Here is a 26,122-nt window from a genome sequence, read left to right as displayed (position 1 = left end):
ACATGTTTTTATTTAGACTAGTAGTTGTTATGTGATGGTAGATATTACTATGAAAAGACTGTATAGATTCAGATAAGGTGTATATGAACAGCTCATAAAATTGATTCAGCTCATTCTAGATAAATGATTAATACATTATAATCTCTCTTTCTTTGTCTGAGATTATACCAAGATATTTTGAATTATACTCTGCTGAGTTCTTATTCTGTAAATTCATGTAAAACATAGGTCTGACTCTTGAGGCCTAAGTTTTCTAGATTGGTGAAAATAGCCTAGGCATTTAAGTGAAGAGAAATCGAAACAGCAACTTCACTTGGGCATGGGAAGCTCTTAATAGTATAGACTCAAAGAGACTTTTAATATAACTTAGATCAAGGGAGATTTGTTTCAAAATTGGCAAATTGTGAGGTGAATATGATCATACTCAAAGGATTATGGGAGGAGAAATGAGGACTGGTATGCAAGGTTTAATTATTTGTTGTGTTTTTGTTCATCTGATTACAGACGCTTAGAGGAAGTGTCCAAACTAAAATCAATCCACGACCTGGAAAGGTAAGGTTATTTTTTGTTTCTAGTCTAGCTTTTATTTTTGTCTGGTAAATACAGGAAGAAGTGTGACCACTCCCACTCTCTCGTAGGTGGTGATCTACAGGGAGCCGGAGGTCTCCGAGGAGTGCATTGAAGTCTTCAGTGACACTGAGGACTGCAGCTCGTGGAGCCTCTCGCCCGTGGTGCTTGTGAAAGTTGTTAGAGGCTGGTAAGACTGGCTCTTTGACTTCCTGACTACAGGGCTTACATTTTACATTTTTAATTACCTTTTCGGCCCTCAGTCCTTATTCAAAATTATGCCTTTAGCAATGTAAAGGGCAGACAGTACTAGTCCCGGTGAATATTAAACGGAATTCATAACAAAGAAATATGGTTTTTAATCATGTTTCTGATTACAGGAATGAAACATATTTTTGCTAGAAAAATCAGAAAAGTGTAGCATTTAAGTTTCTTTCCCATGTACCCCATGTATATAACATTGGTTTGGACTAATGAACATCGGAGTCCATGATATACATTTGGCTTATGAACTTTCAGTGAGGTTGATAAGAATTATACTAGTTATGTTGGTAGGATTTTTTAAATTCCATAAGGAAAGACATTTTGCTAACATTTTACATAATAGTTCAGTGAAGGACTAAGTTAAAAGTTATTTTCCAACTTTTTGATAACAGGTAGTAAAGAAGCTGGTGAAAACATTCTTTTACCAGTTTAATTGCTTCTAGAACATACAAAGGAAGTTGAGTTAAGAAACACATTAAAAAAAATTACTTATGAGGCATGCATACTTATCTTTGGTACCTATCTGTAAATTTGTTTGAAATAAAGAGATAGGGCTCTCGACATTTGTGGTTTAAAAAAATTAGTAAGCTTTTCTTTTGGTCTCCATTTGATTCAATATGCAGCATCTTTCCTATAAAGTTTTAGATATTTTTCTATATATTCAACATTCATTAGAAAATATAACTAGCTTTGGTTTTTAAATTTAAAGACTGAAAATAACATTAAATTTTTGTATAACAATTTTGTTTTTAATAAGAGTTCTGGGTGTGTTTGTTTTTTGCAATTTTTGTTGGCTTCCCTCTTCTTGAAAGCATAATACAGGTGGGCAAAAGTAGGTCTACAGTTGTGAGTAAAATACAGTTTATGTTTGTATTATTACTTTATTATTTTTTTCATACGAACAATTGTAAACCACACCTGTATTGAAGTGAAGTATTTCTTCAGTGTTTGGATATTGTTGCAAAGGATAATTTAAAAATGCTTTTTATTAACACGTGTAGTTCTTTGTATCAGTATATCCATTTTTTAAGTCTCCACTAACTGGCAATTCTGTAGAACATTAGTATCTCTAGGACATTAATATTGATAGTGGAATGTTCTCTAAGGTCCTGATATAATTCCTGAATTATCAGAAGTTAAATTTTAGTGAATTTTTGTGTTAGGGAGAGTTAATACATTTTCATAGTGAGAAGGGATTTCAGGGTGGTGGCAGAGTAGGTGGAAGCTACACTCACCTCCTACTAGGACCACACTGGAATTACAACTAAATTAAAGGAGAATCATCCTGAATAACCAACGGAAGGCTAGCTGAAGAGGAGTCTTCAACCAAGGATTTACAGAGGAAGCCATCCGGAGACTGCTCCAAACAGGCTGCCGAGGGCCAGGCACAGACAGTGCCTGACATTGGCCTGCACGAGACACCCATCCAGTGGCCAGCTTCAGACTTCAGCGCAGGATCCAATACACCTCTTAAGCAGCATATCGAGAGGGAGATCTCGGCAGGCACTAAACCCTGCTGAGGCGAATTCCGCTTCGTATGGTCAGCACCTGCACAGCTGCTCGTACACAGTGGGGTTGATCATCACAGTCAGCAGCCTGAGGGTCCATTCCACACATGAATGGGCCAGCTGCAATCACTGTTAGAGAACGGGCCATAATGTGTTTTGTATAGGGTGGCTTTCCCCCAGAATATTTGAGGAACCTAAACCTCTCTCACCAGGACTGGCTAATAGTTTTGCTGTGTTTTATTCTTAGTTGGATTTTGTATGAGAAACCAAATTTTGAAGGACACTCCATCCCCTTAGAAGAAGGAGAATTGGAACTTGCTGGTCTCTGGGGCATAGATGATATTTTGGAAAGAAAAGAGGAGGAAGAGTCTCCTAAACCTGTGGTGATTGGTTCAATCAGACATGTGGTCCAGGTAGGTTATGGGAAAACCAGAATCCATCTATTCATTCAGCAAATACTTATTGAATGCCAGGGATGAGTCTTACTTTGAGAGAACAGTTCATTTTATGGAATAAGTGGTTGGGAAAAATATTTGCTTGGTATTTATGGATATACTTTTAATAAGTATTTGTACATTTTATATATATATATATATATATATATATATATATATATATTTATTGATTTTTAGAGAGGAAGGGAGAGGGAGAGAGAGATAGAAACATCAATGATGAGAGAGAATCACTGATTGGCTATCTCCTGCTTCTCCCCTACTGGGGATCGAGCCTGCAACCCAGGCATGTGCCCTTGGCCGGAATCAAACCCGGACCCTTCAGTCCGCAGGCCTACGCTCTATCCATTGAGTCAAGCCAGTCAGGGCAGTATTTGTACATTTTAAATGAATTAAAAAAGACTGGCTTATTTCACTTAGCATAAAGTGAAAGGTAAGTATCATGATTTCTCTCATATGTAGACTATAATGAACAAAATGAGCTAACAAGCATAGTAGAGACAGACTCATAGATAGAGAGCAGACTGACAGCTGTTTGGAAGGGGGAGGCTGGGGAGGGGTGAAGGAGGGTAAAGGGTGGATAAATGGTGATGGACGGAGACTTAGGGTGGTATAACACAGAGTACAGATGATGTGTTGTAGAATTGTGCACCTGAAACCTGTATAATTTTGTTAACCAGTTTCACTCCAAGAAATTTTGTAAAATGGAAAGAAGAAATAAAATAATGTCAGATAATGATTTAAAAAATGAATTCGAAAAGAAACATTGGTTAGCTACCTTTTTCTTTTTCTTTTTTTAAAAAAATATATTTTATTGATTTTTTACAGAGAGGAAGGGAGAGGGATAGAGAGTTAGAAATATCGATGAGAGAGAAACATCGATCAGCCGCCTCCTGCACACTCCCCACTGGGGATGTGCCTGCAACCAAGGTACATGCCCTTGACTGGAATTGAACCTGGGACCCTTCAGTCCACAGGCCGACGCTCTATCCACTGAGCCAAACCGGTTAGGGCCACCTTTTTCATAATAAATCTTGAAGGTTAATTTTTTATACCTGGCCTCCCCATCCCTTTTCCAAATGTATTTTTCTTTTATTTAGTTTTTTTGGTTGCTGTGTGAGTTCTGATTACTTTGAGTGGCTTATAAAAGTTTATATTTGGGAAAAATAAATAATTCAGTTGTTAGGTCGGCTCTGGGGTTTTATGTGGGTTTAAAAAAATAAGTCTTTGAGGCTACTTTATGGATTGGGTAAAATTTCCTTGGTTCCTTTTTGTAGCAGCGTCTTTCTCGTGGCTGTTGAGATTTGATGATTCTTTACGCTTTTTACCTTTTTAAAATGTAATTAATGGTACTTTCCAAATGGAAAATTAAAACTATGTTTGTAATAGAGATGGGTGTTGGGGTCCAATAGGGAGTAAATGAATGTTCTAAAATGAGAACAACTAAGAAGGAATAAGAAAGTTGCCTCCCACATGCCCCCGTCAAGGCCAATGCATAATATGATAAAGCTTAAGAAAGACATGAGGAGCCCCATTTAAAAATGGCATAGTGGAATAATTTACTTGCAGTTTTTATTTATTGCTGAAATAATATTGGTAATAGAGTAATGTTTTAAAATAATCATCCAAATCCCACCATCATGAAGTTTTCTTGGCTGATATTCTAATGTGGTTGCTATAATATAGGCACAATGCTCTTTTCCTTTTTTTCACTTAACACTTTAGTTCCCAGTCCTTTTTCTCTTTCCATACAATTAATCTGACGATCACACTCCCATTGGTAACATCTCTCACTGATTTGCAGCTGAGGGAGGTATCAGAATCTGGGTAGGGGGTGGGGTGGCCGTGGGGGAGGGGCAGAGATTCAGGTGCATTCAAGAAGGTGGGGGAAGGGAAATTGCCTGATAATAGCAGACTTGATGAAGTTAATGCTTTTCAAGTCTACATCCTTTGGGGTTTCCATTGAAGTGATGTACCATCACTTATTTTTTCTTTCTAGGCTCTGTGGAGCTTCAGATTGTTTCTAGTTTTTTACTATTTTAAGTAACGCTGCATGAACATTTTTGTGCACATAGTAATTTATACATTTCTGCTTTATTTCCTTGGGGTAAATATTTATGAAGGGTGTCATGTTAAAGGGTAGGAACACTTTTATGGCTCCTGATATGTCATGAATTATTATTATTACAGTTTGTTTATGGTTTTTTGAAACACACACATAAGTCACAGCAAATATTCAAGGGAATCACCTTTTTAGTCATTAAATTTGTTTCTTCTGTTAATGTTTGAAAGAGCCTCCCCTGAACTAACCCAAGTGTTATTGTTTCTTTTGTACATCGGTTCACCTAGCTAAGCAATCAAATATTAAGAGAGATTTGGTTAGGACTTAGGCACTCAGCCAGGAGAGGCCTTTTGAAGAGTGTTTGATGGGCTGTGGACATGCAGGGCATGGAACAGCGATCAAAGTGCAGAGATTTATGAGTCACCATAACTGTGCCTTTGCAGTACCCAGACCAGCCCGGCACCACAGGAGTTTGGTCAGTCAAGGAGCGTTTCCAGTGGGGGGGTGGGAGGGCACAGAACAGGAAGACTCCTGGCACAACCACTCTATAGACCTGATTCTCTGGAGCTGGGTGGTCACATCGTAGCAAGGAAACGAAAACTCCTGCCCTCGCTGGTTTGGCTCAGTGGCTAGAACTTTGGCCCTCGAACTGAAGGGTGGCAGGTTCAGTTCTGGTCAAGGGCACGTACCTCGGCTGCATGCTCGATCCCTGGCCTTGACAGGGGCATGTGGGAGGCAACTGATCGATGTGTCTCTCTCATATCCATGTTTCTCCCTCCCTGTTTCTCCCCCTCCCTTCCACTCTCTTTAAAAATAAATGGAGCCCTGGCCGGTTTGGCTCATTGGATAGAGCGTCGGCCTGCGGACTGAAGGGTCCCGGGTTCGATTCCGGTCAAGGGCATGTACCTTGGTTGCGGGCACATCCCCAGTAGGGGGTGTGCAGGAGGCAGCTGATCGATGTTTCTCTCTCATCGATGTTTCTAGCTCTCTATCCCTCTCCCTTCCTCTCTGTAAAGGATCAATAAAAAAAAAAAAGGAAAAAATATCCTCTGATGAGGATTAACAAAACAAAAACAAACCAACCTAAACTAAAACTACTGTCACCAAGGAAAACCAGCAGTTTTCCAGTGAGGATGAGAGAAATAAATATGCCCAAAACTCTAATTAAATATATTTCTGATGACCTTTGCTTGAATTTAAAACTCGGATATATGATAAAAGCAATGTGTCTGCCCCAAAAGACCACCTATTATTAAGTCATGAGTGAAAACAGGAAAGGGATAAAATGGCAGGTGCTCTGTGAAAGGTATGTGTATATTTAAAGCTTATTTTAATTCTTTGGGGGAAATGTGCTTACTGTACAGTTACATACATGGTGTAATTATTATATGTGTACATGCATTTTTTATTTTTCAGGATTACAGAGTTAGTCACATTGACTTATTTACTGAGCGAGAAGGGCTAGGCGTCGTGAATTCCTACTTCGATGACACTGAAGAAATGCAGGGGTTTGGTGTGATGCAGAAGACTTGTTCCATGAAAGTGCATTGGGGCACGTAAGTGCTTTATTTTAAGTACAATTTCAATGAAGCTTTTTTGGTGAGTGTCGTACTGGAAAGAAGACTTAAAATATTCTGTCTCTAATTTGTTGTGTTGCTAAGTAATTAATTACTGACTAAAAGGGTTGTTTTTTTAATAAGGCGCATAAAATTCTGATTTTTCTGTACAGCTCTTACAAACAATGATTTCTTAGGGGAAAAGGGAGGGGGGAAATGCATTTTCAGTGTTGGGATTTCCTTATCCCAGAGGAACCTGATTCATTCAAAGCTGAGTAGGAGATTTCACCTTCCTGGTCATTCAAAGCCTGTGCCCCTGATGTTTCAGCCAGGATAGAGGCCAACACACGTGGCACTTCCTTTCACGTTTCACACAATGCTGTCCAAAGCCCCTAGGATGTTGATTTCACAAATCACAGGAAACGGCAAGAGTATTTTGAAGGAAGTGAGAATATCTCAAACGGGGGAGAAACGAGGATAGAAAGTGCAGGCTGCAAGACTGAAGGACAGGGCCTCTAAAGCGGAGTGCACAGCCTAGGGCACGTGAAACACAGCCATTGAGATGCAGCAAAAAACCCAGCCCCAAACACTAAAGTTTCTTTATATTTTATGGAAAATCTCATTTTAAGATTTCACTTTTGTGTATGTTTTCTAATAAATTCATGATAGATTCAATGGTAATATGTAATTTATAAATATTCATGTATTCAGAGAATGTGCAAAAATTTTATTAATGGGGCCTGCATAAGAAAATGCATGTGTGATGTGTCAGATGGTAATTACTACAGGAACATAAGTTATAGGGAGGGACAGTGGTAATGCTGCTTTAGGTAGAGTGGTCAGGAAAGGTCTAAGGTAGCCAAGCAGACACCTGGAGGAAGCCAGGGAGTCAGCCCTGGGGGTAGTGGAGGGAGGAGGGGCAGGGGAGCGGCCTGGGCAGGAAGCTCAGCCTTTGCAAAGCCCTGCTGGGCATGATTAGGGAACAGCTGGGGAGGCACATGTGGCAGACTAACGTGAGCCAGGACGCCCCTGGGAGAGAGGCCTCGTGTCATGTCAGGCCTTTTAGGCGTTGGGACGGATTTTAGATTACTTGAAGTGACGTGGGTCATCACTGATGGAGCTTGATCTAACCTGTGTTTTAGAAAGGTCACTAACTGCTCTATAGAAAATAAACTGTGATGAGGCGAGGGCGGAAGCAAAGAAACAAGTTAGGAGGCAGTTGCCGTTATATGGGCCAGAGGTTTTGGTGGCCTGGATGGCGCTGCAGTGCTGGTGAGAAATGATCAGGTTCTGGATACATTTTGAAGGTGGAACTGCCAACATCTGCCAACAGATTGTCTGTGAGGCGTGAAGGGCTGAGAAACATCCAGGGTTTGGGACCCCAGCATTTGTCGTAATCTTGAAACAGGAGCACAAGTCACATCATTTATTCAAGGGGGTCACCTTTTTAGTTCACTAAATTTGCTCCTTTTGTTAATGTTTGAAAGAGCCTCCCCTGAACTAGCCCAGTGTTATTGTTTGTTCTATACATCAATAATGGCCCAGCAACCAAATATCAATAAAGATTGGAGAAGACTTGGAGGAGCGGGCTAGGAGGGGCAGTGCAGGAGGTCAGTGTCGGAGATGTGAGGTTAGACATGCCAGCTGTTCACTGAGGGTGGAGGCCAGGCAGGAGGCCGGGTACCTGAGGCTGGAGCCCTGGAGGGAGGCTGGAGATGTAAATTAGAGTCATCAGCGGGAAGGCATGCACACCTTGCGCTGAGGTTGAGACCTCAGAGGGAATGAGAGTGAAGAACAGAGAAGCCATCTGAGCCTTGGCCGCTTCTATATTTAGTGATTGGGAAGAGAAGGAGGAATCTAAACAAAAGGAAAAAAAGATAAAAAGTCTTCATCTCCTGGTGCCTTTAATTTTTTCAAATCAATGAGACCTAAAGTAAGAAAGTTGAGAATATCACTTTCCTTAGAGAGGAATGAAATAGGCATCTGCCATAACATGTTAACCTCATGTCGGGAGGTTTGCTGACTCAGGCGTGGGCTATGGGGAAGCCTAATGAGCTGCACTTTAGAATAAGTTGACTTGTCTTGTGGGTGGTAGTTAGAGCCTGTCACAGCTTTCAGGGTGCGACGGGCTTGCGTGGCGCGGACAGCTCTTCTCTGGCTGTTCATTTCTGTTGCCTCCAGGAGAATAGAAAGCTGTCTTGGGTGTCAGTTCAAAGTTTGGGCACATTGAACTTGATTGGTCAGCAGTGGGACCAGGTCATTAGCGTTTTACAGATCTGCAAGGCCAGTCCTGAGGGGCTCGGAGAATTCGCTGGTAATAGGTAGCGGAGCTCATTTTGCTTCTGTTGGTGCTCCAGTCCCCTGAACTGGTATAAGAAAGCTCTTTGCTGTGTGAGGGACTTTTACAAATTTCTGTAGGAGACTTTTTTCCAGGCCTGTTTATTCTGGATACACATACACAAAACAAGGGTATTACTTGTCATATTTTTGTTTGGGAGAATGAGTGATCTCTAGATACATTTTCCTTTCCTATTCTGTTGAGTGTAATCTGTTTTTAAACCTTCGTTTTAGTAGCTCACTAATGCCAGCAGCCATCATCTCAGAGGTGAGGGTAGACTTCAGAGGAAGCATAAAGACCATTTGTTCTAACACCATTATTTAGCTAATGAAGACAGGCTCAGTCATTTACTCAGTGTTACGAGAATGCAGGTGTTCTGAAATCAAGGGACATTTTTAATAGCCAAATATTTTTGGTCAGTTTTATCATGAAATAATTGATCATACAGAAGAATGTATGTATGTATGTGAATTATGAAGCCTAGTAATAAAACAAACCTTTGTGTGCCCACCACCCAGCGTAGGCCCTCCCTCACCATTACTGAAACTGTGTAGCACCCTGCACAGCCCACCCTGCCCCATCCTCCTGGCCCCTCTCCACACACATAAGGACTCTGGAATTTTTTTTCTTATACCCTTGTTTTTTAGCATAGCCCTATAGTCTCTATCCCTACAATATTTTAGTTGTGCTTGCTTTTGAGCTTCATAAAAATGTTATCAAAGTTCCCCATGGCTTGTTCCTTTCTCTCTACATTGTTTCTAAGATTACCCATGTCAATGAGTATATCTGTATTTTATTTTTTTCTTATCTATACTAATAAAAGGGTAATATGCTAATTAGACTGGACATCTTCCAGAAATCTTCCAGACGTCCTTTTGGACAAAGCCACGGTGGCGGGGGCCAAGGCAGAGGTGGTTAGGGGTGATCAGGTCGGCAGGGGAGGGCAGTTAGGGGTGATCAGGCAGGCAGGCAGGTGAATGGTTAGGAGCCAGTGGTGCTGGATTGTGAGAGGGATGTCCGACTGCCGGGTGGGATCGGACCTAAACCAGGATTGGAGAGGGTGCAGGCTGGGCTGAGTGACCTTCCCCCCCGCCCCCCCCCCCGTGGACAAATTTTGTGCACTGGGTCTCTAGTTACTATATAATAGTCACTGTACTTCACTCTGCATCTCTTTACAAGGACATTCTCCTGCATCTCTTTACAAGGACATTCTCCTGCCTAACTATCAGGATCACATCTAAGAAAATTAGCAATACATCCATGATAATGTCTAATCTATAGCCCATAACCAAATTTTTCCAATTGTCTCAGAAATGTCTTTTATAGATTTTTAAAAAATAATCAAGATCCAATCAAAGTTCATCTAAATATACTTGGTTGTCTGTCTCTTTAAGTCCCCTTTAATCTCTTAAGTACCTCCATCTTTGTTTCCCATGCCACTGGCTTTTGTTTTGTTTTGTTAATTCTCACCTGAGCATATTTTTTCCATTGATTTTTAGAAAGAGTGGGAGGGATGGGGAGAGAGAAACACCTTGATTGGTTGCCTTCTACATGCTTCATGACCTACCAGGCCAGGGATTGAGCCTACAACCCAGGCATGTGCCCTTGATCAGGAATTGAACCCATGACCTTTCGGTGTGAGGGTTGGTGCTCTAACCACTTAACAACGCCAGCCAGGGCTTCCCTGCCACAGACTTTTGAAGCATTTAGGTTAGTTCTCTTAGAGACTATACCGCACTCTAGATTGATCTATATTTCCTCATGATACCAATTAACTTGTTCTTCTGTTGCCTGAATTTTCTGTATATCAGGGGTTAGGTCTACAGGTATGATCACATCCAGGTTGAACGGTTTAGGAAAAGTATCGCCATGTACTTGTGTTGAGCACAAAGGTGGCATGTGCTAACTAGTTTGCCATTACCCATGCCAAGCTGAATTACTTGGTAAAAATGGTGCCTCCCTCACCTCTCCATTGTAAAGGCACATTTTCCCCTTTGAGAGTCATAGCTCACCCTCTTTTGAATAACCTGAAAGTGGGCACATTCGCATGTAATCTTTTGAATATCCAGTTGGTTTCTGTAAATAGCCAACACTCATGTGTAGCCATGTGTGGAGAATAAGACTTGGGATCCAGCTGGAAATACTGTTTTTTATTTAAGTGCAAGTGAACAAGATAAGACCAGTTTTTAGTGTGATGTGAAGGGTATTTCCAAAAGAGTAATGACACAAGTTTATTTTAAAATAACGGAATAGACAGGCATTGTTGTTACTTCAACAATATTTGTATGCATATATTTGTTAGTTGTTGTTTTTTTAAAGAAGCCCATACTTTACAGTTGTACCTTTTACTCCTAATTTAGGCAAAAGCTCATTACCTAAGTACACGGGACAATAAAAGAAACCGAGCTAACTGCCTGAAGATAGTTTCCCCCTCTCCTGATGGCCTCATGAGTAATGTAACTTGTTGGCATAGAATTTACGAAAAATGAATCACTATCTTGTTGGAATAGAATTAAGGAAAAGTGAGTCACACTCTGTAAATGAGATTTCAGATTCCAAAGTCCATCAGCATCCAGAAATGTCTGCCCGAGTTCCCCAGGCCCCTAGGACTCACTCACCGGGAAGCCGCTCAGAGCAGCAGCCTTTTCAGGGTGTCAGTTTGTGTTCAGTTTTAGCCAATCCCCCTTCACCCCAGATGACTCGCTTCTATAAATGTCAGGTGACTAAGTCGCATGTTTCCAGGAAAGTGAAATGGTTAGTATCAGATGAATAAATCCCCTCAGAACTTAGACTGTGAAAGGACAGACTTAAAGAACTGGGTCAGCATCATTTCAAAGTCTCAGAGTTACTTGTTGGAGCCATTCATTGTGTTTATGAACAATTTAGCCCATTCACTTGGGAGGCGTCAGACTCAGAGGCCCTTGGCTTGTTAGCCTAACAGCACAATTTATGGTGAACTGCCATTGTTTACTTAGGGTATGAAGTGTGTGAGAGCACTGAGATCTAAAAACATGTAATGCAACGTTAAGGAGGGTTAAAGGACCTCACTCTCCTAGCTTCTGTTTTCTGTGGTGTAGGGGCATGGCAGTGGTGTTTAAAAGATAAACCTCTTTTTTTCCTTAAATTTTTAATTGATGTATATGTAACATTTGTACCAAAAGGTGCATGACAAATCATCAGTGTATAAGCTGAGTGAATTTTCCAAGTGTAACCAGATCAGGAAATAGAACATAACCAGTGTCTCAGAAGCCCTTCTACACACGTACTCCTCGTAGTCCTTTGCTCTCGCTGTAACGATTATCCTGGCTTCTAACACTAGATTCGTTTTGATCCCCACATACATACCACACACAGTCTCTCCGTGAGTGTGTGTGTGTGTGTGTGTTGGCTAGTCTTCAGTAGGATTTTGATTGTAAATCCCTGTATAATTAGTGAGTCTAAAGAAGTTACTGATTTATCCAGGGGAATTTTTAACAATAACTATCACCAAAAAAATGTGCCCTTGGGCCAAAATTGGGAACGTGAGAAAAGCAAAGGGAGAACCAGATGCCTGTGCTGGTAAGAGACTTCACGGGCAGCCACCCCCTTTTTGGTGTGGTTTTCTGGGAACATGGTGGAGTGCCCCCACTGGGACGCTAGCAAGGCTGACAAAGAGCTGGAGAGAAGTGATCACCAAGAATTTCATATTTGTTTATGAAGAGGGCATATAGCACCTGTCTTATATAGAACTCACTTCTCCAGCTGCCTCACCTTCCCAGAACCCTCCAGGGGACCAGGAAGTTGATAAGACTTTGCACCGTCTTTAGGGACAGTCCTACCAGGCATGAGTTTCTGGTTTCCTGGTTTCTAGCCCATTAGGGGAGGGTGAGGTGGCTGGTTCCCTGACGAAGGAGAAGTGACAGCTGACAAGTCTAATAAAAGGGTGTGGTATTGAAAAGCCATAAAAATCCAAGAACTCAGAAAGCTCCCCCCTCCCCCGCCCCCCCCCCAGCCCTCCCGCTGCAGGCCAGCACTGTGCCTTGTCATGCTCCTAGTGGGGATCCTGAGTCATTGTGGAGAGTCAGTTACACCCACGCCCTGGAATGAAAAAACTGCCATAAGAAAATGATTAGGAACCTGGGTCTGGGTCAGTGGGGATCAGCCCTGTGCCTGGTATTTGCAGCTGTGTGGCCCTGGGCACTGTCCTTCACCTCCTCTGTGAAATGGGGACAGTGGGGCTCCTTCCTCATAGCATTGTTGAGGATTAGATGAAGGTCTGGGTGGCATTCCTTACGAGCTCTAGGTGGATGTTAGCTGTTATTAGTCCTGGACGCTGTGACTGACCAGTAAGTGGAACATCCTATTATTTGGTTACAAATGAGATGTTGCCTTTTAAGACACAGCTTGAGGTTTCCTAGTCAGGGCCTCCCTCTGTAAATACACGCCAAGCAACAAGAGAACTGCAGCCGACCCTTGAGCAACATGGTCTGACCCCGTTGCTTAGGGATCAAATGTACTTTTAACACTTGGAAGTAATAGAGATGGTTACACTTTAAATCAATTCATAATATAAATTAAATGGACAAAACCAGCCAAGGAGACAAGCAAAGATTCTTAAGAAGAGGCATGTATAACGGTTTATTCCTCGGGTCTAATGTTGCTCTGAGCATCACCGTACATCATGCAGATGCACCCACATCCGCTTTGGTCCTTTGCTCGTCAAGGGGCTCTGTGTACTGAAATAGATGACGCATTGTCTGTTTCTTTCTTTCCTCGGTGCTCCTTAGATGGCTGATTTATGAAGAACCAGGATTTCTGGGTGTCCCATTTGTCCTGGAGCCTGGGGAATACCCTGACTTGTCCTTCTGGAATACAGAAGTGGCCTACATTGGATCCATGCGGCCTCTGAAAATGGTGAGAGTGAAATGTAACTGTGCTTGGAGTGGGTGGTTCTTTGCCAGCCCGACACCATTAATTCACAGGATGCGACTTTGAAGCAGTGAAGCAGACTAACAAAATAGAAATAACAGAAAGGATTGTTGTAGGCGGCGGGAATGGCACCAGTTGTCTGACCGGTGGGTCACATCAAAATTGGGTTCAGCAACCTCGGTACTTGAGGAGGGTGAGGCGCTGGTTCCCAAATTGTAAGAGAACCTTTATTTGGTCAGTCGCAGAGGTAGAAGAAGTAATTCCTGGAAGAAATGGCGTAGGAAACAAGTTATGGAGGTGAAGGAAGGACCCTTGGAGTTTGGGCGTGAGGAAGCTGATGGCGCTGTGCCTGGGAGGGCGTGGGAGGGAGAGGAGAGTGGGAAGGGAAGGGGAGGCACAGGTGTGCTCCTGAAGAAGCGTGCACTAGGGCCTCCATCCCAAGAGTTTTGAGGGTGAAGATTTTAGGGAAGGTCCTAGGGAAAGATCTTAATGGAATATTCCGTAGCCTTCCAGGTGTATCCATTCAGGGCTGTGGTCTCCGCTGATTGATTGGCCCGCACCGGAGCAGGGCGTCATTTTTCAAGGCAGCTGGTCCTGACGTCAGCCGTGGCTGGTTTTGTTGTTTATCTGGGCCTGGAGCTGAAATACAACTGAGACATAGATGCTGTCTCTAGGGAGGAAAGGTCAGGGGGTTAAAACCTCATGCTAGGGGAGGAAAGGTCACCTGGGGGTGAGGTCCCACCCTGCCACTGATTGTCCTTTGCTAGGCACCCCGGGCTTTCCACCCGGGTGGCCTTCTGTGCTGGCCCATGGTCCCTGCTCTGCTCATGTCTGTCTAACTGCCTGCAGCAGGATCACTTGCCAGATGCTTTAGGTGAACAAATGTGGAGCCGCCCTGGTCCTCTGCCCTCAGGCATTCTCAGCCCCGCCGAGCCCGAGGTGTGTGCACGGGGCTTCAGCACAGGGCAGGCTTAGGAAGTAAAGAAAATGGACACAATTGAACCTTTCTGGAAAAACAGGAGGCAGGACAGATAAACTCCAGCTTGTAGGTGATGTGACTGGGAAGGGGATACTTGGAGGATAAATCGAGCTGCGTCCTAGATGGCTGCTTTTAGATGGGGATGTCAGAGAAGGCCTGCAGGAGCTGGGGCGGGGCTGGGCATGCTAGAGTGATAGGAGGCGGGGCTGGGCGGCAGCTTTGGGGGCACTGGCGCTGGATGTCTGAATGAATGTTGTCTTCCCAAGTATGTGACATAGAGAGGGCCTGTGCTTGCTCTGCCTCTCCCCCGCCCGCCCCCCCGTGTTGTGCCCTGTTGTCTGGTTCCTGTGCTGGACTCTTGTCCCGGGCTGAGCAGTGCGCGCCACGGTGTGGTGGGAACTCCCCGAACCTGCCGGGCACCAGGGAGGCTCTCCTTACAGACGTGGTTTTGAAATTCGACTTTGCGGTTGTCTTCCGAGTCGGTTTGAAATGAATGAGAACTTCAGGAAGACATCTTTTTTATCTTAATCTCACCCCTCCTGCCAGAGCTTGTGGTTATATACCTTGTGTGTTTGTTGGTTTTATTGTAAATGATTTGGGGCTTTTTTCTAAAACTAAATCCACTCTCAAAGAACAGACTTTTGTTAGTTGTGTGAATGTATCAGAGAATTGCCCCTAATTTACAAGGCAGTTTTTAGTGGTAGTTTATAAAACTGTGAAGTTGATGGCATTCGAATTGGATTACTTTTGAAAAGGGTGCTTGGTTGTATAAGCTGTAGTTTGTTGACAAAATCAAGCACATTCCTTTATAATTACAGGTCATTTGGTACATTTGAGCATCATAGGCTGTGCTTTTTATTTATTTAAAGCTATTAAATATGTATTGGTGAAAAATATCCTGACTTTCCCGCTGCTGATTTTAACTTTACCCTGTTTAATATTCCTGTATAATCCCTCTTCTATGGTTTATTTTTAGTGAATTTTAAAGAATTTAAGAAGTTTTTAATTATGAAAGTATAACAACCCCACAGGCCCTAACAGTATAATTATTTCAAGAGTCCTCCAGATCATATTGTGAGCTTGTATGAACTTCAACAGTTTTGTAAGCCAGGAGTTGCAAAATCAAATGCCTCTGGGAGCAGGGCAGCAAATAGACAGGAGTGAGGCTGGCTGGGAGTGGACCGAGGGAGGGTGGAGAGAGGCAGATCGGAGCCTGAGTCCCAGGTAGAGGATAAACACAGCGTAGGGTTAGTAAGTTCGGGAGGTGAAGTTTGCTGCCTGTGAGAATTTGGGTCCAGAGATGTCAGATCTTAGGACTGTCTCTTAAGAGAAGTGAGAAATGCGCATTGTTAAAAAACTGATTTCAGAGAGAGAAAGGGAGAGAAAGAAACATCAGTGATGATAGAGAATCACTGATGGGCTGCCTCCTGCACACACCCTCTCCCCTCACCCCACTGGGGATCGAGCCTGCAACCTGGGCACATGCCCTGATAGGGAATGGAACCTCCTGGTTCATAGGTAGATGATGCTCAACCACTGAACCACACTGGCTGGGCTGCATTTTTTTTTTTTTTAAAGAAATTTACTGAGTTAAAAAGAAAACAACTAAAAGTTACTGGGTCAGAAAACACAGCTGACATGTAGATGCAACTTACAGGCCAGTCTGTGAGCCTCTGCCCCAGACCAGCTTCCTCATGTCTTCATCTGAGTTCTTGGGAATTTTAGAGCTGTCTCAACATAAGTTTAAACGAACTGGAATGTTCCCTCACTGCGAGGTTTGATGGTGTAAACTGACAGGTGTAATATAAAAAGATAACGTATCAATGAAAAGCCATTTTCCTCACTCACTGTGTTATTTTCTTTTCAGGGTGGTCGTAAAGTTGAATTCCCTGTAGATCCAAAGGTAAAACTGTTTATATTTTAAATTTTATTTCCACTCTGTCTCTATGAAGAGAACACTTGTGTGATTTTACAGTTCAACCTGCATGAAACATAATTGCAGCCCAAGGAACTTATCCCAACTTCCACGTGCCATCCTTCAGGCGGGGAGGTGCTGCTGATGGCTCTAGCTGTCGCTAACAGCACGTGCCTCCATGGCTCAAAGGTTCATTGTTGTATCACACTTATATTTTGTAGTTGTATTTACTAATTGTAGGGCCTGTGGCTGCTTGACAGTTAGTTAGGAAAAAGCTTTCAAGACAAGTTCTCCCAACTCCAAAGGGCTCTTCCTGCTTCCCACATCTATGACATAGTTTGATCTCTAGTTTGTTTCCTTTTTGTAACACTTATTGACTTTCAGAGGGAGAGAGAGGAAGGGAGAGAGCGAAACATTGATCAACTGCCTCCTGTACACACACACACACACACACACACACACACACACACACACGCACACACACGTCCCATCGGGGATCCAGCCCACAAGCCAGGCATGTGCCCTGACCAGGAATCAAACCGGCAACCTTTCGGTGCACAGGGCAACACCCAACCAACTGAGCCACACCGGCCAGGGCTAGTTTGTTTCATTTTAAAAGCAACTTAGAACCTTCTGGTTCCTTAGTTTGCCCTAGGCGAAATTCTAAATATCAGATCTAGACATTGACACAAGACCCAATTATTTATAAACTGTCTTTTGAACCTTAGCTTTGGGCTATACCCCGACTGGAAAAAAATTCTGATTTTTAAAATTGTAAGATACTGTTATTTAATTAATTTTTTAAAATATGAGACATTTTAATTTGTGTTCCAGGACTTCGTGTTGTTAAATGACTGATTTAACATTTAGCTGTTGAGATAGTTAACGTCTTACAAGTGACTGGTATACCTCATTTCTGTCACAGGTAGTTATTTATGAAAAGCCTTTCTTTGAGGGAAAACGGATGGAACTGGAAGCAGAAATGTATAATTTTATCGTGGAAGGAGGCGAAGCAGAAGAAACCGATGGAGAGGCCAGTTTGCCGTTGACGTCGGTGGGGTCCATGAAAGTTCTCAGGGGCATGTAAGTAGAGAGGCACGACCATGAGATTTCTTTTTCCTCTTTAATCAAGTAATAAGCATGCACGCCCCGCCCCCAAAAAACATTCCAGATGGTATGGTAGAGAGAATTTCAAATGTGTTCTCCTCAGCCAGTTGTGACCTGGATTGGATAGCAGCAGTTTGAGGGGCTGTTTGGGGTCAGTCAGCTGAGCAAGGCTGGTATATTGGCCCATCCAGATTGACCAGATCTGCAATCTTGTTTATTAATGTCATGTTCCAAACTATGGAACTGTTGATTTGCTTTTCATTTTTTATGATCGTATTTTGTACTTTCTAGATCTTATATATTTCCTTTGGAAGTACACTGCATGTGGTCTTGTAAATAGCCAAAAACATAATATTTTAATTGCTATTTGAAGCAAGTTTATCCAGTTTTATTTGCTGATGTCCTTTTGAGTCAGTTCTTGTTAAACACACACACACACACACACACACACACACACGTGTGTGCACACCCCTACCTCCTCCTTTACAGAACATTGATGTATGTTTCTTAGATTGTTTTCTTAGGGCCATTCTGTTAGTCGCTTAAATTTTAGAGAAGAATTCCCATAATCATAATGACTGAGCCCATCTGGAGATTTATTTATTTATTTTTTGTTAATCCTCGTGCAAGGATTTTTTCCATTTATTTTTAGAGGGTGGAAGGGAGAGGGAGGGACATAGAGAGAGAAACATCCATATGAGAGAAACACATTGATTGGTTGCCTCCTGGACCCGCCCCGACCGGGGCCAGGGATCGAACCTGCAAACCAGATACGTGCCCTTGACCAGAATCAACCCAGGACCTTCAGTCCATGGGCTGATGCTCTAAACACAGAGCCAAACTGGCTAGGGCCATTTGTAGCTTTAATATTATTTGTATTTGTCAATGAAACTGATATATACAATGGAAACATTTTAACACTCCTAAGAATTTCTACTTCATTTTTTTTTCTGTTGCAGTTGGGTTGCTTATGAAAAGTCTGGATTTACAGGTCATCAGTACTTGCTTGAAGAAGGAGAATACAAGGACTGGAAAGATTGGGGAGGTTACGATGGAGAACTTCAGTCTTTACGACCTATATTAGGTGTAAGTCAAAGAAAAGTTAATGGCTAATACTTGGTGTTTTAGGATAATACACCAAATGGCTAACCTTTGAATTTTGATTTTTTTTCTCAATAGGATTTTTCAAATGCTCACATGATAATGTACAGTGAAAAAAACTTTGGATCCAAAGGTTCCAGTATTGATGTATTGGGAATTGTTGCTAATTTAATGGAGACTGGATATGGAGTGAAGACACAGTCTATTAATGTACTGAGTGGAGTGTAAGTGAAATAGCCTAACCTGGATTTTAAACAGGGGTTTCACCTTGGTTTGTGTTAAATTTATACCTTCTCTGACACAGAGAATTAAAGTAAATTAAATCAGTCCTTTAATACCTACTGCCACTATATTTTCATAATTGCTTTTTAAAATCTTTCTCATTTCATTTTTTCACGTGTAATAGAATATTGGAGTAGGCTTTGGGGTTTGTGATAGAAATCCACAGATCCTCTTCCCTTGTCATTCTGCATGGAGAAATCTCATGAATTTCTTATGATGGGAATCAAATAATAACAGTGATTTAACATGAGAGACCTGAGGTTGGGACAGAGTCCCATTCCATTTTCCTGTGGCCCCACACCTACCCCATTGTATTTCTCCACTATTATTTTGACATAAAACTAATTGTTTCAATGTCCCTGGAGTTAGCAATTGAATGCTTTAATAATGCCAAACTAAGTTTTTATTGAAAGATGATTAGTCAAGACACTTTGGGATGCAAGCCAACCTGGGTTGGTGTAAGTGATGGGAATGGAACTCGCCGGCCTACATAAGTGAAAGGTCCTGCTGAAGGTTTGCTTCGGTCATGGCTGGAGGCCGGGGCGCAGACACCCTCATCAGGACGACGTGTTCTCTGTCTCTCTTGGAATCTTCTCTGTGTTGGCTTCGCCTTAGGCAGGCCCGTCCCTCTGTGGCCCGTGGCAGCGCCCTCTAGCTTTTGTTCTTCTGTCTCACTACCTCCAGTGAAAAGAGCTTCTCTTTCCCACAAAAGTTCCAGGTGTGACTTTGCTTCTGTGGGCTTGAGTCCCGTGAACCTGCCTCAGTCTGTCACTGGAGCCAGGGAGATGGCTGTGGCTGTGCTAAGTGCCCATCGTTGGAGCTGAGATGTAGTTTCAGTCCCCTAGGAACCACTTATGTATGATTGGTGTGAGCAGTTCCCGAACATCAGAAAGAATGAGCACAGATACTGGATGGGGACAGGGGGAGGAAGGTGTCTGTTAAAAGGAAGTCTGCCATTATTCTTATGGACCAGGCTGATGTCAGTTATAATTCGTTATGAGTGAGAGTATTCTGAAATGGTTATATGACATCATTTGACATTGGTTCTGCTGCAAGTGCTTGCTGTCCGGTTTTTTATGTCAGGAGCAGTAAAAGGCCATTTGAATCATTCTAACCTCAACTCCATCGCACTTCATGGGGCCTTCCGCAGACCCCTGGCTATCTGAGCTGTGTCTCAGTGCGGTGTGCTGTCCCTGTGAGTCATGTTCTTGTGTAGGCTGTTGCTTGTGGCTCTATCTCTGCAGAATGGCACCAGGGGTTTCTGGGGCTTCCGTTCTTAACAGGAAATACGTTCTCCTGGGTCCTGTTGTGGAGCCCCAACATTTTAGAACCTGCCATAGATAAAAGGGATGGTATGGCAGACGTCACCTGAAATACTGCGGTGGCAAGATTTAAAGACTGCCTTTGAAGTTAAGTATTTAGAAGGGAAAGACAGTGGCCAGGTCCAGGTGGCAGCTGTACATTTAGATACTCAGCAGGTGTATTGGTTCAGTTAGTCAGAGCCCAGTCACGCAGCCTGGAAGCGGAAGCCCGACCAGGCTGGGCAGAATCCCCCTGGGCATTTGTGTAGATTCTGCCGTTGGCGCAGATAAGAATTTCTGTACCTCTGCCAGTCTTTTTTTTTTTTTTAACCCAGCCCTTGTTTATTTGAAATCACTTTTCTTTATGAAATGTTGCTTTCATGTGTTTCTATTTTTAGTCATTTCTAGTAGCATTTCCTGGCGTAGGCTCTTGTTCTGGGTGTAGCAGTTGAGGTTTGGTATTGAAGGGAGGCATGCGTACCCACACCACTTCCTTTCAAATTGTGTGGCTGTGGGAAGGGCCAGCTGCTTCCTCATATTTCATTGGTCGTTTGACAAATATTTATTGAGGTCTATTATGTGCACAGCATTATATTATGTCCTCAAAGAAGTTACGGTATTTATATAAAACATAATTATTGCTACAAAAGGCATGGGGATTAAGTGCTTTGAGCATCCACATCAGAGGGATTAATTTCCAGTTTGAACTCAGGGACGACTTTAGAGGCCCTAGCACTGGAGTTGGGGCTCATGAGGCGGGAAGGTGGAGCCGTGCCAAGATCTGAGGATGGAAGACGAACCTACTCACATTTAATGGTTTCAAAGAAAAGTTGTCCTAATGACTTTATTCTTATTGGTAAATAAGCACTTTAGTTTGGTTCTTTATTTCCTAGTATGGAACTCAAAGTCAGAAAAAAACTTTTTTGAGAGTCTTGCTCTGTGAGCCTTTGTTTAAGTTGGGCCCTTTACATAGCACATTCGGAATCTGTTTTAAGTACGAAGTGTGTGGCCTGAAAGGAGACTTTATAGGGCAAGTGGCAGTTCGGGTCAGGAAGCGGAGAGAACTGGTGAGCCTCAGGAGACTCAATCATGGGTTTGATCATGCCTGGCCACTAGGTGATGGTGTCACCTTGGACAAGTCACTTCCCATTCAGAACAAACACCAACAAATAATTCCATGAGATGCTTGTTATTCATCTGTTAGCTTTGGAGGGCAAGGATTTTGTCTTTCATCTTTGCATACCTCGTGCCAATCTAGTTCCTGGCATATGGTAAGTGGCTAATGTTTGTTGAATGAGTAAGTGAATTGACTTTTAATAAATGCATTAGATGTGAAAGTATTCTGGAAAGTTCTTAGTATGCATACAGGCATATAGGTATTAATCCTTTAAGCTGTGAGAGGATCAGGAAGGCAATTAATTAACTGAGGGGCAGATATTTGAATGTAACAGAATTGAAAAACTTTCTTCCTCTCAAAGGCTTTTATCTTTGGGTAGGAAATAGCATCCAAGAAGTGGTTTTGTTGATTTCCCTCTCTGAGTGTAGATCACTTAAAAGATAAAGGAAAACATTCCAAAGGCGTTTGTCTTTAGTATTTCTGAGCATTTGATTTTACATAGTTGTGTCATGTTGGAAATCTGGTTTAAAACAAAATTTTTGTTACTTAGTTGGCTTTTTTGGTGTCTATTTCTTCTGTCAACATTTCCCCAGTGTGGTTTGTAGTGTAGAGACAAAGCTTCCTGTAATACCAGTGGGCTTACAGTTGTTTGTATGAAAAATAATACAATCTATAATAATAAAAGCATAATATGCTAATTAGACCGGACATCCTTCCGGACGACCTTCTGGATGAAGCCAGGGCTGTGAGGGAAGCCTGGGTCCGGGGTGCCTGCCGGTGGCCAGAGGGAAGCCGGTGTCGGCAGCCAGGGGAAGTAAGGCCTACTCTTGCACGAATTTCGTGCATCGGGTCTCTAGTCCTACCTAATAAAATAGTAATATGCAAATTGACAGCACCTTCGCTACACCCAAGCCACGCCCACCAGCCCAAGCCATGCCCACCTGCCAATCAGGGTGTGTATGCAAATTACCCAACAAAGATGGCGGTTAATTTGCATACACTGAGGGAGGGAGGAGTGAAGACTGAAGACAACTTAGAAGGAAGAGGGAGGAAAAGTGGAAAGCAAGGTGGCTGCCAGAGGAAAGCCTGGGCGGGGCGGGGCAGAACGGGATGGGGCGGGACGGGACGGAGTGGGGTGCGCGGGTGCAGGCACCTCGGCCGCAAAGGCGGCGGCAGCGGCAGCGCACGTGGCCACGGTGGCCGCTTGCAGGATTCTTCCTGCAAATGGGCTACTAGTAATTAATAAATAATAGTATAAGAATAAACTCTGTTTCCTATACTGACAACTTTAGACCTATTTTCCCCCTATCCAGTATACTTCTGGAAAGAAAATTTAATGTTGATAACAAAAAGAAGTCATATTTGCCTACTAAAAGAACTTTGGCAGCTACTTCTTGAAAGTCTTAATTGTTTCCTTAGGAAAGAATTAGAAATACAGACATATCCTCATTGGCACTTTCTCAAGGGAGAGGCTTGGATAAGTTTGAGAACACCCAAAAGGGTCACACAAAGATACTCATTCACTTGCCACTTTGATTTCTAATCCAGACAAATCTATCAGCTCTTAAAAGATTAATGGAGAATCAGGAAAATTATTAAGGTTGCTGATTGGTGAAACAAATGAAAGTGTCTGTATGATACAGTTACTCAGAGGTGTGTGATAGTTTTATTATATATGTCAACTATGAACTAGGACTAACCCATGTTTTTGTCTCTTTAGATGGGTAGCCTATGAAAATCCCGACTTCACAGGAGAACAGTATATACTGGATAAAGGCTTTTATACCAGTTTTGAGGACTGGGGAGGAAAAAATTGTAAGATCTCTTCTGTTCAACCCATATGTCTGGTAAGAAGTTATATTTTTGTATGAGAATACTCAACTGAAATTTGCATTTCCTTAATGTGTGCTTCTGGTTCACTATAGAAGCAATGCCGATATTATTTTTAACAGTAATTGCTAATCTGGAATAAAAATGCATTTTAAGATGTCTGCTCTACTTATTTCCTTCTCTCTTCCCTTTAAAACACTTTAGGATTCTTTCAGTGGGCCAAGGAGACGAAATCAGGTAACTTAAAAAAGTATTCTATCTTTATAATTAGGGGCCATCCATTGAAAAGTTGAACATACATATAAAACTTCAGACATTTGGGACATTTTGTTAGTTTTAACCATTTTTGTGCCTGAAAGTATAACTATTTTAAATTAGATTTAATTTTTAATGCTTGATAGCATTGACACATATCTATATACTTATAAAATGGTCTCATTATGTAATGTTAAATTTCATTTATTTTTTAATTTATCTTTATTTTTGAAAGTATGACAATGTCCCCATTTTTCCCCATTGACCCCCTCCACCCTACCTCAGCCCCCCCCCTAAATTTTTATATCATTATATTGAATAAGAGTTTACATGAATATACTAAAATATTTCAAATAATACATATAGTTATTGTGATAAACAGTACGAGTTTTCATATTTGCTGTGTCTGCATTAGACAAACATTTTATATGGTCTCTTTAACATGATCTCTCACTGAAGCCATTACACTTGTTATTTGGGCTTTTTAATGGAAGTGTTCAGACAGCCTTAATTACAGAGGCACAAACACCACTGTAGCCTCCTTTACTGGCATACACAAGATTCTAATAAGTCAGCAAGTATCTTCCATTGAGAGGGAGGAAAACTATAGTGTTTCCAAAATACAGTTTCTTGTTAATGTTAGAACTGATGAACAACTACTTTTAGCCACAATAAAGCTTTAAAATGCCTCCCGGCTTGTTAGGACAGGATGCGCTATAGAGAGCTGCCTCTATTGTTGGATTGTCCTTTGATGTCTCTGAATTAAACAGTCGTGAGTGGTACAGCCAAAGTATTTCTAATGATATTAATGCAGAAGTAGAAAATTAAAGGATTTATAAAATTCATGTCAGTTTACTGTAACAAGCTAACAGGTCGTGGTTGGGTCATCATTTCAAAGGCTGATTGAGTTAATGTGTCTGCAAAATGATTTTATGTATTTCCATTTATTTTTTCCAAGATTCACTTGTTTTCGGAACCACAGTTTCAAGGTCACAGTCGATGCTTTGAAGAAACAACAAGTCAAATTGATTATTCATTTTCTACCAAGTCCTGCAGAGTTTTAGGAGGCAGGTAAGCAAAACAGTGGACTGGCAGAGCCTCATCACCGGGGAATATAGAATTCACAAGCCAGCAGTATTTAGTGACACCTTTAGATGCTTGGTACGAGATGAAACCGCCAAATAGTACAAGACCCTGGAAGTACTAAAGTATACTTTGCAGCGCATGAGAGCTGGACACAGAGGACCTGGAGATCAGTGTGGGTTGGGGAAGTTAAAGATCACCATTTCATGGGGTTTGGACCAGGTCCTCTACGTCCTAGGCCTATCCCATCATCCATAAAGGGACTCCGAATAATCTCTAAGGCACCTCCCAAGGTAGGTTTTTTCAGGTGGATAGGAGTAGGGTAGGCATTCTGCATGATAGGCGAGTGCATGGCTGCAGAGGAGTTGGTGTGTATGCTGACCAGGAGCACACACCCTCTCTAGCTGGGAGGGCTTTGCATTGGGGAGAACCAAGTCTGGAGGGTAGGATTAGGCCGGGAAGGTGCCCCCTGAGCATATGAGCTTAGATAAATGCCATGGGAAACACGATGGGAAAGGCAATGAGCTCAAAGTGCCATGCTGAAAACAGTGGTTCGAAAGCTTTAGAGAGGGGAGAGCTCAAGGTCAGGGCAACCTGTGCCAGGGTGATGAGGAATTCTAATGATAATAGTAATAGTGCCTTTACTTACATAGTTCTTTATGGTCTAAACAGCACCGTCATAAGAGTGGAAAGAGCACAGACTTTGCATTCAAATGCAGATTTACAGTAAAACTTCACTTTCAATCAGCACATCCCTCCATCTGTCCTGGTTGCTCTTTATCACCTACCTACTTCTTTTATTACCTTCAGACATACAGTTTTTTTGTTCCTTTATCATCTTTCTCAGCTCACTGGAATGTAAACTTCAAGACAGCAAGGACTTTGTTTTGGCCTCTGTTCTATCCCCAGCAATGGAAAAGTATCTGACACACAATTAGTCCTTGATAAGCATTTGTTGGATTAAAAAACAAAACAAAAACCCCACTCTTCTAGACAAGGTGGTATATCACCATTTTATCAATAATGCTGAGTCCCAGAGAGGCTAAGTGACTTGTGTAAGCCACAATGGTATTTTGACTCCTGGCCCAGTGCTGAGGTGTGGGAAATGAGGAAAAAGGAATGTGTGAGAAATTTTGGGAGGAAATCAGCAGATCCAGGCAACTGACTAGCTGTGAAGGTTGAAGGATTATTGAGAGGACTCCAGAGCTTGACAACACCTCACTGGCTGGGAGAATGTGGCATCCATGAGAGGAGCAAGGAATGCTGGCAGGTGGGGAAGAAAAACATGAATTATTTCATGGAGAGAGAGATTTTATTTCCCAAATGCAAAGCTAACAACTGACTTATTATAAATATTTGTCACAAGATTGAATGCAGAAAATATGTCTAGATATTTTTGAAGAACAGTTAGCCACAAGCATTATTTATTTTATAGCTGGCTACCTCTAATATCAGATTTCTTGAATAAGAATACTCCAATTAGGTGTGTGTGTGGTT

The 26,122-nt window shown here is 42.2% G+C and overlaps 1 protein-coding gene across 2 annotated transcripts in view; it reads left to right on the top strand.

The window, feature by feature from the left end:
• The window catches only part of CRYBG1 (crystallin beta-gamma domain containing 1), a 174,176-nt gene that overhangs the window by 136,698 nt on the left and 11,356 nt on the right, over nucleotides 1-26,122 (top strand). For both annotated transcript variants that reach the window (XM_079780518.1, XM_079780519.1), the window contains 12 exons: nucleotides 505-552; nucleotides 639-757; nucleotides 2,587-2,752; nucleotides 6,270-6,409; nucleotides 13,514-13,640; nucleotides 16,502-16,537; nucleotides 17,475-17,632; nucleotides 18,616-18,742; nucleotides 18,836-18,981; nucleotides 23,178-23,304; nucleotides 23,492-23,524; nucleotides 24,501-24,613. In XM_079780518.1, the coding sequence (XP_079636644.1) occupies nucleotides 505-552; nucleotides 639-757; nucleotides 2,587-2,752; nucleotides 6,270-6,409; nucleotides 13,514-13,640; nucleotides 16,502-16,537; nucleotides 17,475-17,632; nucleotides 18,616-18,742; nucleotides 18,836-18,981; nucleotides 23,178-23,304; nucleotides 23,492-23,524; nucleotides 24,501-24,613 (1,340 nt within the window). The remainder of the gene's footprint in view (nucleotides 1-504; nucleotides 553-638; nucleotides 758-2,586; nucleotides 2,753-6,269; nucleotides 6,410-13,513; nucleotides 13,641-16,501; nucleotides 16,538-17,474; nucleotides 17,633-18,615; nucleotides 18,743-18,835; nucleotides 18,982-23,177; nucleotides 23,305-23,491; nucleotides 23,525-24,500; nucleotides 24,614-26,122) is intronic.

Source organism: Cnephaeus nilssonii (assembly GCF_951640355.1).
Source record: "Cnephaeus nilssonii genome assembly, chromosome: 9".
Taxonomy (NCBI): domain Eukaryota; kingdom Metazoa; phylum Chordata; class Mammalia; order Chiroptera; family Vespertilionidae; genus Cnephaeus; species Cnephaeus nilssonii.
This window is presented reverse-complemented; position numbering and strand designations above follow the sequence as displayed.